The sequence below is a fragment of the Triturus cristatus genome, chromosome 3_1, assembly GCF_964204655.1.
Source record: "Triturus cristatus chromosome 3_1, aTriCri1.1, whole genome shotgun sequence".
Lineage (NCBI taxonomy): Eukaryota > Metazoa > Chordata > Amphibia > Caudata > Salamandridae > Triturus > Triturus cristatus.
In genome coordinates, this window is record NC_140583.1 from 458,022,665 (window position 1) to 458,036,013 (window position 13,349).

At 42.5% G+C, this 13,349-nt stretch overlaps 1 protein-coding gene across 2 annotated transcripts in view; it reads right to left on the reverse strand.

Moving 5' to 3' along the window:
* FSD2 (fibronectin type III and SPRY domain containing 2) overlaps nucleotides 1–13,349 on the reverse strand; it is a 674,971-nt gene that overhangs the window by 99,216 nt on the left and 562,406 nt on the right. For both annotated transcript variants that reach the window (XR_014978815.1, XM_085644270.1), the window contains exon 11: nucleotides 905–1,034. Coding sequence is in view for 1 of the 2 variants with exons in the window: in XM_085644270.1 (XP_085500396.1) it covers nucleotides 905–1,034 (130 nt within the window). In the remaining variant the exon portion in view is untranslated. The remainder of the gene's footprint in view (nucleotides 1–904; nucleotides 1,035–13,349) is intronic.

Below are 13,349 nucleotides of genomic sequence, written 5' to 3' on the forward strand. Positions count from 1 at the left end.
TGGGACCCGGGTCGCCTCGTTGTCCGGTACTGGAGCAGGGTGCAAGCAGAATCGGCGGTGTATCAGGCAGCTCTCCGCCGCCACAGCTCACGGGAGACAGACCCGCGCCATTTCTCCCAGCCTGCCCCCCAGACCTCCGGTTGGTTGTGCTGTTGCGTGGGGCTGGGGAAGAGACACAGATCGCAGGAAGCAGCAGCGGACAGGCACGGATCATCGGTCTCAGATATCGTCCATAGTTCGCAGGTTGGGTCCCTGCTACTGTCCGGTCTTATGCCTCAAAATGGGTGACCTTCAGGCCGTAGCATGTCCACGGGAGCAGGCCGCGTCTGCCATTTTATTGGGTCCTGATGTAGGCCCTAGGGCAGGGTGCTGCCGTTTTCGTAGCAAGCAGGCTCTGCAAGGTTAGTTTCCACCTGGGTGTGAGGTGTCTCTGTCCGGGGCGGTGAGATTGGCCCCAGGATACAAAAATGGGTTGTCGATTGCTGCATGATTCAGGGCGGATGACGGAGGGGTCCGGAGCACTCTTAGAGTGAGACCGCTATCTTGACGCTCCAAGCCATGCGTGGCTGGATGATTTAATAGCAATATATATACATATATATTAACAGGTGTTCTATTAGGTAAAACTGTTAATAGCAGGTGTTACTATTACTTGACTAAAGTTTCCTTATACTGAGCTAGAATTAAGGAAGCTTGAATGAATTTGAAGTTGTGCCCTACAAGTTGCACACAGATGTCACCAGTATGTTTGTATGTTTATAGTATTTCTAAAACCTAGTCAAAAAGCAGCAGAGCGCTTTACATGGTCAAAGGCAAGCTTAAAGTCAGCAGTAATCACTTAAATCATTGAGATATGTTACTGCTTAAGGTACAATTCTGGAGTATATGTTAGAAGCATACATACCTTGTAAAGCTGTTATAGTGATATAGCAAATCTCCTAAACTTTCCTCTTCCTCACATGAGATTGTAAAACCATCATCAAGTATTGATAGCAAGGGGTGAGCTGTTCTTTCATTAAGGCGAAAGAAAGTACCTGCAGAAAAAAAAGAAAATTACCACTTTTACAAATGGGGGAGGTTATCTCAACCCAGAGCTACTGCTACAGCTGAAATTGTGCCTCCTTATGCTCTCTCATTAAGTTCCAGGTCCGCCATCTTGGCTTGGGCTAGGACCTGGACTGGCCTCACTGCAGAGTGTTCATATCGGGGAAGGGGGAGTACAGTCTTCAAGCCTATGCTTGTGCAGATTGGAAGGAAAACCAGCATCGTGTTCAGACTTGCTTCATGCTTCACCTGTAGCACAGTTCATCCAACAACGGGCACCTGCTATGGGATCACAGAAGTGTTAAGCATCCCCTAACAGTGAGTCCCAGGAAACGTGCCTGCTATGCTTTCCACCGGGTCAGAGGGAAAGGAGCTGGGAAGACATGGGTGGTTGGCGAGACACACAGAGCTTAAATTGGGTGGAGAGTCTGACAAAAGGTCATGTGTGAGGAATCAACACAGAAGCAGTTTGACCAGTAAGCAATTGGAGAGGAGTGTTGCTTGCAGAGGGAATAAGTGAGAGTCATGTAGATTGGTGGTTTAGCAATCAAATTCATTGTTGTATGTAAAGCACACTCTTGTTATGATCCTGCACAGAAGTGAATTGCACATTTCCAGGATGGTGACAAAATGTGGGCATCATGAGTATATGATAATATATGTGAGGCTGCCAAAATGAAACATAAGGAGATGCCTGTTAAAGGAGGCCCTGGTTTTGGTATCTCAAATGTGTATGATGCGACTATGGAGGACTGCTGGAGGGAAGTTGCTCAGTTAGGCACTGATTCATATCATGAGGCAGTGCTGTCATTGCATAAGAGATCTACTAAAGGAAGTAGCAAAAAGTCTCCCTGAAGATGAAAAGCTCTTGGAGGAGGAGGCAACCAGAGGAAGGGTTCCTCAGAGGAAACATAAAGAATACCAAGGATGAAACAGAAATAACCCTGTGGACTCAGTAGGAGCAATTATAATCCAGAATGGAATGTCCTCGACATGAGATACAGATGGCAGTCAACACTGAATCCTGGTGGAAGTACAACATTGGTGAGTGAAACCCAGACAGGTTTGAGTAATCGATGGATTAAGGGTGGAGAGGCTCAGGGGGCAGACTCCTGGTCTCCCAGACTGACACTCAAGAAATGTAAACTGTATCCAATATACTTAGAGGGGCGCTACAAGGTTCTGTTTGTGAGAACCCAGAAACCCGTTTGTTTGCAGTCATTCACACACTCTCCCTCATTGTTTAAATGGTCAAAAAGTTACCTCAGCCATGCAGAGGGGAATTGTTACCCCCTAAGATTTTGAAGAATGTAGGTATTGGTCCATATCGTAACTTTACATTCTTGTGGTTTCTAGGACATCCAAGTTCAAAAGCTTTATTCGGTATGTAAAAATACAACCATATAAGCGGAACAAAACACATAAAATACATAGCAAACAAAATATCTTGTACACTGAACATGACAGAAGACAATATGTAAAAACATTGTTAAAGTGCATAGTGCTTCCTTGAGCAGTTCACAATTAAACTTAGTTTGCCAACAAAGCATCTACATTATATTTTTAACAAAGTGCAGATTCCATATAAAGTGTCTAATATGTGCAGATGTGCAAAAGATGCTAAGTATAAAAACAGTACCAAAAATACAATGTTCATCCAGAGTTCACTCAAACTACAAAGTGCATATAAAAGTCTGAGCGATACCTAAATGTGCAAAGTACATAACAAAATATAACTAATCGACACAGACTATGGACTTCCTTATATTCATGCATTTTAGCACATAAGATGCCACAAAAAAACAGGTATCAGGACTTTCCAGAGTTGTTAAAAACTTCATTGCTGATTTGGTAGAACGTATCTTATGTTTTAAAAGGATAGGTTTTAAATAAAATTTCCTAAAATGACAATAAAATTTACAGAACAATAAAAAGTGACAGCAGCTTTGTTTTGAAATGTTATCACAAGGACACAGCATATTAGATTTGATCTTCATATCCGGGAATGAGACTAAATGATGCACAATCCCTAGCCTTAGGCGGGTTAGGACAAATCTGTGGGAGTTATAAGTCACAATCGCAAGATATGTCTGGAAACCTCTCCTTAAATTCAGATCAAGGTAAGAAGCAACAGTTATTAAATTATTGGACTGATTCTCTCTAGCCGCATTCTTATGTGCTAGAAACCTCAATTTTATATCTTTCTTTGGTATCAGTGCAGCTGCTTCAGGGTTCAGACGAATATTACAGTCAAACAGAAGATTAAACCAGTAGTAAATATAGCTCAGCCATGGTATACGAGACGAATTATCAAGGTTCAAACAATCCTTAATGATTGTTTGTGTAAATACTGTCTCGGTTTTGGACCAGATGGAGCGCCAAAGTAACAATGGGCGTAATGCAGCTAGGTCCATGATAAAGTCAATACCGGCTTCCATATGAGTTAAAATATTGGGAACTGAGGGGGGGACACATAGCAGTTTCTTCCAAAACTTATTTTCATCATTCTGTAAGCTATTAATAGGATGGTGTCCCCATACTCCTGCTCCATATAAAGCGGATGAAATACACCTAGCTTTATAAATAGCCAGCATATCTTTCATTCTCTTTTGCCCTAATTTAGCTGCAAATCTAAAAATACTACTGGTATTTCTATTCATCTTTAACCTCACATTCTCGTCCTCGTTAGTCCATTTCCCATCCCTGGAAAATGTTATCCCCAAATAACAGAAACTGTTGACCGATTGTATTTTAACTTTATCAATAAAGAAGGAAGAATTAGATTTCACCCTCTTTCCGCAGGTCATAACAAAAGTCTTAGTCTTATTGATTATCAGTTTCCTATCTTTGGTAAATAATACAAATCTATCTATTAGGCGTTGTAGGCCATTCTGTGTTCGTGATAAAAGAACGGCATCATCTGCGTATAATAAAATAGGAGTAACGCTTCCATCAATCACAGGGGCGTCTGAGGGCAATTTGCTTAAAATCGAATCAATTTCATTTATAAATAGTGAAAATAAAAACGGAGCCAAGACGCACCCCTGGCGAATTCCTCTAGCAACTTTAAAAAAGGGCGTGCATTCTCCCATAGGACCATATCGTACTTTGCATGAAAGTCCGGAGTATAACCGGGCCAGAAAGTATACACACTCTTTCGGGGCGCCCAGGTCTAACAGGGTGTCCCATAAAATATTGTGATCTACAAGATCAAAGGCGCTGCTTAGGTCAGCGAAACAGAGGAACAGATTACCATCCTTAGCAACAGTGTATCTATGTATAAGGAGGTCTAAATTAACGCACTGCTCCAACGTCCCCAGACCTTTCCTGAATCCGTATTGTGCCTTTGAAATTATCGAATTGTCCTTGGCCCAGGTCTCAAGTCTATTTAAAATTATTCTGCTCATAATTTTTATAGATGCGTCTAATAGGGAAATGGGACGATAATTACTTGCCTCAGACCTGGAGCCCTTCTTGAAAAGGGGAATGATTATAGACTGTCCCCAGGAAATTGGCATCTGTCCCTCCACTGTTGCGTTGAATAACCTGGTCAGAATGGGGGCCCACAGATGTAACTCGGACTTATATAAATCCAGCGGGACCCCATCCGGGCCAGGCGCCTTGCCACCTTTGCTGTTACTTAGGCCCTCATAGACCTCGTCCAGGCTAATAGCCAGGGGCAATCTTGGCCAGGTAAACTCATTATCCTGATGGGAATCTAAAATTAACCTATCCGGGTTAAAAATATTTAAAAAATGATGCATCCACGATTTGCAGTCAACGTGAGAAGTTATTTCAGGCACTATATCATTTTTTAAAAAAGGGCTGTTTATAGTATGCCAATATAATTTACTATCATTTATTTCGGCCGCAAAGCTGAGATTGTTCCAGGCCTCCTCTTGGAGAGCTTTTTTCCTCTTAATAAGTGATGTTTTATAAGCAACACGACAATGTTTAATTATTGTACAGTTTCGAGGTTTGGAGCTCAACGCTTGTTTTAAAGCATGGAGAGCCTGAGTACAGCTTTCATCAAACCAACCAGCGTTGATTTCTTTTTTCCCCTTATAAGGTTTTGTAAGTAGGTTGTCAATTGTTTCATTAATTGTACATAGGTGGTCAAGTACAACATGCGAGTGTACCTCATCGCCAATACAATAATTTACCTCCATGTTGCATTTTCTTAAGACCTCTTCCAACAATTCATGTGGGACAACCTTTGTCCATTTAATCCTAAACCCATTAGGTCTTACTGCCTCGATATTATTAATACAATTGTTGGCATCCATGTTTTTGTAACCCCAATTATGCAGTGATAAAGAGATACTGTTATGATCACTTAAAGTTTGTTCATTAACACACAAATTAGAGTATGCACAATCATTAGACAGTAAAATGTGGTCAATATATGAGTTAGCTCCTCTTCCAGTAAAAGTTGGACAGTTTTCGTTAGTCCTGTTTTTCGTGCAACTTAACATATCCAAGTCAAACTTAGCTAGCATCATATTTAGGGCGGTGCCATACGCACAATGTGGGAAGTGTAAACAATCGTTTTCCTCCATATTACCGCATTCCCTTCTTAATCCACATAAGTTACTCATGGCAAAAGGACAAGGACTTATATTGAAGTCACCCACCCAAAGGACGATCGACTGATGGCCTGAAACCGCCTGAGTCCTCACAATTTCTTTTTCTAGCTGAATCAGGATTTTACCTCTGTCAGCAGTGAATACATTATTATAAAAATTTATCAGCAACAAATCTTTCCCTTTGTCAAACTCTAAACATAATACCTGAGAATAGACATCCACTGAAACACAACTTTTAATTTTGCAGGAGTTTAATTTAGTTGATATTAAAAGCAAGAGACCGCCTTTGGCTCTTCCAGCGATCGAACTCACTGCATTCAAACTGTGTGCTGAATATCCCTCAATAAAAATAGGTTCCTCGCACCAAGTTTCCTGAAGACATATTATATCATACCCTATGTTAATAAAATCCCTCCAGAAAGGGGAATCTAACTTCCTTTTCAAACCTGCAATATTCCACGTAACAACGCTGTAACCTGTATTGGAATCACAGTTTGCCACTATACAATCGTTTACTCGTTCTACAAGGCAGGGATCTGAATTTAAAAGGGAGTCTGCGATGGAGGGCAAGGTTATGATCTTAGACCGTTTAGTTCCTATGCTCACCATAACAGCATCCACTTTATTAGATTCAAGTGGAGAGGGCGAAAGGACAGTCGCTACTATCTTAGACAGGTCACAGATAGCTTGTTTATCGTTCGACTGCATGGTATTATCAAACAGTCAGTCGTTTTCCTCCAATGAGGACAGGGCAGAATATCGATTAAAAAGGGGGAGGGTGTAATCCCTCTGCATGCTAGATGGCTCATTTCCGTGTATATCCCCTCTATTAAAATACATCGGGGCTCTCGGTGGCAAGTTAGGAGGGCAACCAACCCCCCCCTAGTTAAACCAGGTTCATAATGCTCATCCTGTTGGGGCCGTGGTAGTTGCGAGCAATTCAAATAACTATAAAAATAACCCAGAGGTCTAGCAGAGACTGAATTAACTTGGTTGGGTAAGGAGGCGGCTCTTAGGAGGACGGTTGCCACGTGCTGTGGGTATTTAAAATTAACTATGATACAGTCCCCTCTGGTAGTTTTCCTGCCTTCCCCTATCCAACCAACTCTGCGGGTAGACAAAATATCGTTAGAAAATGCCAGCGGAAAGCCACAGTTTTTGTTGAGCCAGGCAAGTGACTTATTTTTTAGAGAGTCGTGAGTTTCCTGCCTGGAGTTAAGCATACTAGAGTCGACCTCAGGAACATTAATCAATACCACTGCGTAAGGTGCACACTGTGGTGGGAGATTAACTATATGATTTCTCTTGTAATTGATAAACCCAGCATCTCCCTCAGCTACAGGCTTCTGAATATTCTGTGGGCGTGTGCGTGCAGAGAATGATTTGCCTGATGAAGTGGCTATAGAAGAAGAAGAAGGTACTGGTATCGCAGTGGATGACGTCTTTATAGGCCGACTTAACTGGCTGCTATCCCCGGGAGTCATAGAAGCTCCCTTACTGTAGATACCCGACAAATGCAAAGTGGGTCCCAAGGCACCATCTGTTGGATTATGGACCTCAGATGCCGAAACGGCCGGTTTAGAAGTTATCAAAGAAGAAGGTCGATTTTCATAAGAAGCCAAGAGACCCCTTAAACTGTCTACTTCTGCAGAGACTGAATTTAACTTCGCCAACAAGGGGCTAATTAAAGCCTCCAGTTTAGACTCAATGATTGATACCAGATGTCCTATTGAGGCTGTATGAAGGAAAACCCCCTCAGCTTTATCATTAGTCCCCAATATTTCTTTTAACGAATCTGGTGTAACCCCCCTACTTGGTTGAGATGTACCCTGCTTTTTAGACTTGTGAGACACCACCCTCTTCACTGGTGCTTTCCTACACGCCCGCACTTTCCTCTGCATAGGAGAAGGAGTTGGGGTGGTTTTTGAACAGGATGCTATAGTCTGTGGGGGGATGAGTCATTTAAGGAAATAGGTTCATCGATGCTTTCAACATTAACCACATCAAGGGGTACATCGGCAATCACATCTACAGTGTCAGAGTCAGTGTTAGCCCTACCACTTTCTGAAAAAGATGTTTCAGTATTAGGTGCTAATGTGTCCACTGGGGATACTTCAAGGCTCGATCTACCCAATGAGAGTCTCCGATCTTTGTTGATCTTATTTACAACTTTTACCAGGTAGTTATCCATAGTCCTCTTTTCTCCTGTGCCAGATTGGTTAGAAGACTTAGACTTCGACATCATGATGACAAATGCAATAACCTGTAAGACAGGTATAAGCGTGGAACTGATCACTTACAAGTCCGTCGATAATCAAGGATCCGTGGCCCTGCCCTGCCTCCTCCTGCCCCGGACGGCCACAGACGGCCCGCCCTCTGCCCGGGCTCAGCCCGGCGTCGCCCGTGCGCGTCCCGCGACGCGGAGGCAGCGTCGCTCTTTTAAGCGCCTCGTGGCGCGAACGGGACGTCCGCGGGTCCGGTGGCGCTTGGGATGCTGGGGGATGTAGTTTCCGGCTCTGTCCCCACTCTGCGGCCGCTGGTGTGAATGGCGGCGGCGGGGGACTGCAGGACAGCAAATGGTCGGCGCTGGCAAGGTAGGACACCAGCAGGACACTCCACGGTGGGTCAAGTTAGACTGAGGGACCAGGACATCCATTTGTACTCTTTCATAAAGCATTACTTTACAATCTTTGTCATTTGTCTCCTAATTCAATTTTTGCTTGAAGTAATGTTTCTCATGCCCTTTTTAAGTCTTGGCTAGACAGCGCATGCACTGTCTCAAAGAGACATGTTGTATATACTTTGTGGGCTTCAGCCTGCCCACAGGCTTCCCATTTGCAGTCGCCATCGTCGCTCTCATATTCTTTCTCCCCATTTCTCAATGGCATGCATTTGTCATGCCTCTTCTTGTGTTTATCTCTCCCTGAAAGCATGGATCAATTACACTATCCCTCCACTGCTTCCATTTGAGGATCTGTTTCTGGAACTACTTTTTTTTTCTTTGTGGAAGAAAGCTTAACACAAGTGCTGATATTTCCATTTGCTGCTCCAAGCTCCTCTGTAAACAGGCCTGTAAATCTTGTTCTTATCTCGTCACATTTGCTGTGCATTCAAAGATCGAGGTCAAATGTGAGACGCTGTTTTCCGAGGGCACCTGTTTAGCTATTTTACACATGATTGGTGCACGTCAACACTCAGGTCCGGCATCGGTATGATATACTTGTAAATTCACGGCCCGCGATTGACTTACAAAACACGTGGCTGAATCACACTTCTATCAATTTAATTTAAAGACTTTTTTTGGGTGCATGTTTACAAACAAAATCAAGCGATGCAAAGCCTTTGTTTAAGCACATGTTGTAAAAGTTCATATGCATTCATATTTAATTGTAATATTGCACTGGCTAATCAAAGGTAAATACTTTCAACATAGTGCACTTATTTTTTTGTCTTGATTTGCCGGTGGAACATCACTTTTAATTCTGAGTGCTTCTGATTTAATTGCACAACATATGCTTAAACAAAGGCTTTTATTTGCATGATTATCTTTGTCAATATGTACCTGAATAAATTCTTTCCATTGCAGTGATAGAAGCACATGTTTTGGACGTAATCACAATTCAAAATGTTTCACCAGCAAATCAGGGTACAAATAAATGCATGATTTGTCAGTTTAACATTACTTTTAATTCTGACTTGCTTTCGAAATACTCGCATAAAAAAGGCTTTACATCGGTTTCAGGTTTCAGACATGCACTCACAGAAAGCCTCTCTGCAATACACAGAAGTGCGAGTTTATATATACATCTCCCATTGACATATTATTTTTTCTTGCATGTTTGCTTGTTTTTCAATTGTCACATCCATCAAATTAAAAACTGACCATTGCAAGGAAACAACAATGACTATGTTATATTTACCAACATACATTTGCTTTATTTACCTTATATTAATCTCTTTCACATGATGGAACGAGAAATATATAGTGGAAACAAACATACTTAGTAGGAACATATACATTGTTCCATGCATGCAGGGAGACCACAATAAAAAAAAACAATTGCGTACATTATGCCAACTAATGTAAATAACATTGTAATTACATTGTCATTACATGAGTCCATTTATAAGAGGAGAACTGCTTTGGAGATGTTGCTTCTCTATGTCGACTCATGTCTGCTGTGCTGCTTTCAGCGCTCCGGCCCTTGAAGGGGCAAGGGCACATTACATGCTCCGTGGGTGATGTTGTGAGGAGTGCAGACCTCACCTGCATTGAGTGCTCATGGCTGCGCTGATGTGCCATTAGCATTGACCGCATTGACAAAGCCGTTAGACATTAACAACGCCTATAGCTCTCGGATTGCCAAGACCTATTAGCTTTGCCAATGCTTGTTAACATGCTTGAGCAAGCCTTTAAGCTTGCCCAACCTACTAAAATGAGACTAGATCACTCTTCAGGGAGAAGTTGATATTTCTATTGCAGACTGCTCTGACTAAATTGTTGTGGTTGAGGAGCCATATCACATATAGGTCTTTTGGCTATTGTCCCCCTTAGCTGGCAAGGTGAGTTTCTCCAACTTGAGGTTACAGTACAGTGCATTAATTATGTCTGGAACCAGATGAAGGCACCCCCTCTGTCCAGACGTTCGTCTGGACACAACCCTTCCATTCTCCTGTCAAAGCTGCTGGTAAAAATTGTCCCTGTTTACTGGGGCAGCTGGGTCATATGGAAGAATGGAGGGTAATGCAGTCAGCATGGTGGTGCAAGCCATAGTGACATACCTCTTCTCCCTGTTAGAAGCAAGCTACACCCTAGTAGTACCATAAGTGAGGTGCATTCTGGACAAAAGTTCTATCACGGGGATTCCCAACAAGTAAAATGTAGGCTCTACTATGGCTTCCTCATGTTCAGAGGTAAGTTTGCATGCTGTTTAGGACACTTCATAATGGCAAGATACATAATTATGGCAGTTAGAACTAAAAATAACCTCACATCAGTTTGAAAACAAGGGCTTAATCATAGTGCATAAGATTCGGCAGAGAATGGAATTGTAATTTGGTAATATTTTTGGAGGCAAACAGGATTCCTTTAGCCCTGACAATATGATATAAAACGTCTATTCACAAATGCATTTATGAGTATGTGAAATAGTACTACTTCACATACTCATAAATGCTTTTGTGACTTACCCTCATAATCATTAAGCTAAGCTTAAATTAATGTGTTGGTGGCTTTCTTTTCAATTATCACTCATTTAGCACACATACAAACTATTTTTCGTACTGGTCTACAGTCCAAACTATTAGGCTAATTCACAAAGGCATTTACGAATATGTGGAGTAGTACTCATAAATGCCTTTGTGAATTGTCCTCAAAGATATGAACAGGTCCAAAAACAGACGCAAACTGATTTTTCACTGTAGGAAAATGCCTCTATTTGCATGATCACCCCCATTGTTTTGGACTGATGCTGCTGTATTTTTACTCTGTGCACGGTGACTCTGCCAGCCAGGCACCAATGCATATGCTCTGACCCCTAAAATATAGTGCAATTGGCTACGCTCCTAATTGGGAAATCTAACTTAACTATAAGTCCCAGGTATGTGATACAAAGTGTACTTAAGGCCTGTAAGTTAAATGTCGCAAGTGGTCTGCAGCACCCATTGTGCCATCCACTGCAGTGACAGTGCAAACATCTCTGCCTGACTCCCATTGTTGCCTGGCCATGCAGTTTTTAAACTGAAAATTCGATCTGTCAAAATAACCCCTTTTGACAGGCCTAAAACCTTCCTTTTAAATATTAATGCCACTCCTAAGTAGGCCTTACCACCAATAAGGCAGGGTGCATGGCATTGTAAAGTAGGGCTTGTAAAGTTTTCATTTTAAACTGTCCTTAAACTGAAAAGGCACGAAAAGCTATTTTCACTGTAGCAGTGTTGTCTGTTCTATAGGAAAGCATTGGGATCCCATATTACATTTATTAATGTTCTCTCCAGCTAGGAAATAGCCACAAATGTAATTATTGGACTTTTGAAAAATATTTATTACATGCCTTATTTGGATTTGTAATAAATATTTTGGAAAAGGTACTTTTAAAATGTCAACTTTTCTCTGCCTAAAGCCTCTGGAAGCCAATTTGCATGTTCTCCCACTATTGCCCAGGAGCAGAATAACCCCCTTGAATAGCTCCCTGGCTAAGGTGGATACTTGCTCCAAGAGTTGAGACCCAGACCTTGTGGGGAGGCACCCTGGTTTTGTGGCAGGATGACCATTAGGGCTGTTCCCAGGAACCTTTTTACCTTCAAAGAAGCCTACTCTATCACAGGTAAATGTTAGATGACACCTGGACAGGGCCATCCTTTGTTCCTCCAGTCAGTCAGACACAAAGCCCACTAGGAGCAAAGCTGCCCTCAGTAACTGCTTTGAAGTGACCACAGCGGAGGGGTTGCTCATTTACCTGGCTCGCCTCCGAGGTGGGCACACAGGCTCTGCACAAGGGGAAAAGGATTTGGCAGAGAGGTATACTGTGGGACTGTTTGAACCAGAGCTCACAGGAACTGCTGCAAAAGTGGGTAGGATGACACCTGGGAACTTTTTTCCTATTGGTAGGGGATGGATCAGGAGTCAACCCTAGCAACAGGCTAGTGCAAAGCATAAATGTGAAAGTCCTGGATACCCTGTCCAGAACACTCTGATGCTGTGGAAGACAGCAGAAGAACTGCACCTGCTATTAAGACCCGTGAGGAGACCTGAAAGGTTGGACCTGCTCCCACTTGTTTCCAGGACAAAGACGTGGACTCTAAGGGTCAGTTGGCTGACCTCCTTTTAGGCTTCTGTGACAAACTAGCTGCAAGAAGCCCCTTTTTTGAAGAGCTCAAGTGACCAGTTCCAACTGGACCTACCCTGGACCCTGCTGGTGGCTTATGCTGGAGTGAGTCTTGACCCTCACATGCTGTTCCTGACGTCCTGGGACCATTGGCTGTGCCATTGTACTCCCCCAAACCTTGAAAAACATGGGACTTGGAAACCTTTTGGTTCCATAGACCTCCCGAGCTCTGGGAAAAACCTGCCAAGTCAACCCGACAAAGGTGCCTTATCCATGGGCCAAAGATTCAGGTACATCAGTTTCAGCAGGGAGTCTCCTTGTTTGCCTACAACTTGCAGACTTGCCCCAAAGGAGGAATCTGAACTCAAAAAAGTTACTAAGTCCAAACTTAGTAACTTTTTTTCACTGGGTGAAGGTATCTAAAGTATCCAGCAGGAAAAGGACCTTCTTTAGTGCAAATTTTGAATTTCTACCACTTTGACCTTTCCCAGCAAAGGTCAACAGATTTAACAGGATCTTGTCTGATGTGTATCCGGCCTCAGACAGCCCTTCTTGGCACAGCCTGCTGCCTTGCCCAGCTGAAGATATTAGACTCCCATTTCAGAAACCAAGTCCAAAGGTAAAATGTCTGACCAGGTTGAACCTGGTTTCTGTATTCGACCAGCACTCCATCTCGGTAACCCTAAACCATGCCCAGGTATTGGTCAAGTGCAACCAGAAAACCACTGTTGGCACTTAATGCTTTTTGGCACAATTTTTTATTTAGCATTTTCAAAATTCATATCACTAGTTCATGTTCATTACATTATTCTCTATTTTTATAAATTGGAGTAAGAGTTTTAATGGGATGTGTTTTTGACTTTTTTCTAAACACTTTTGGTACTTCTAAATG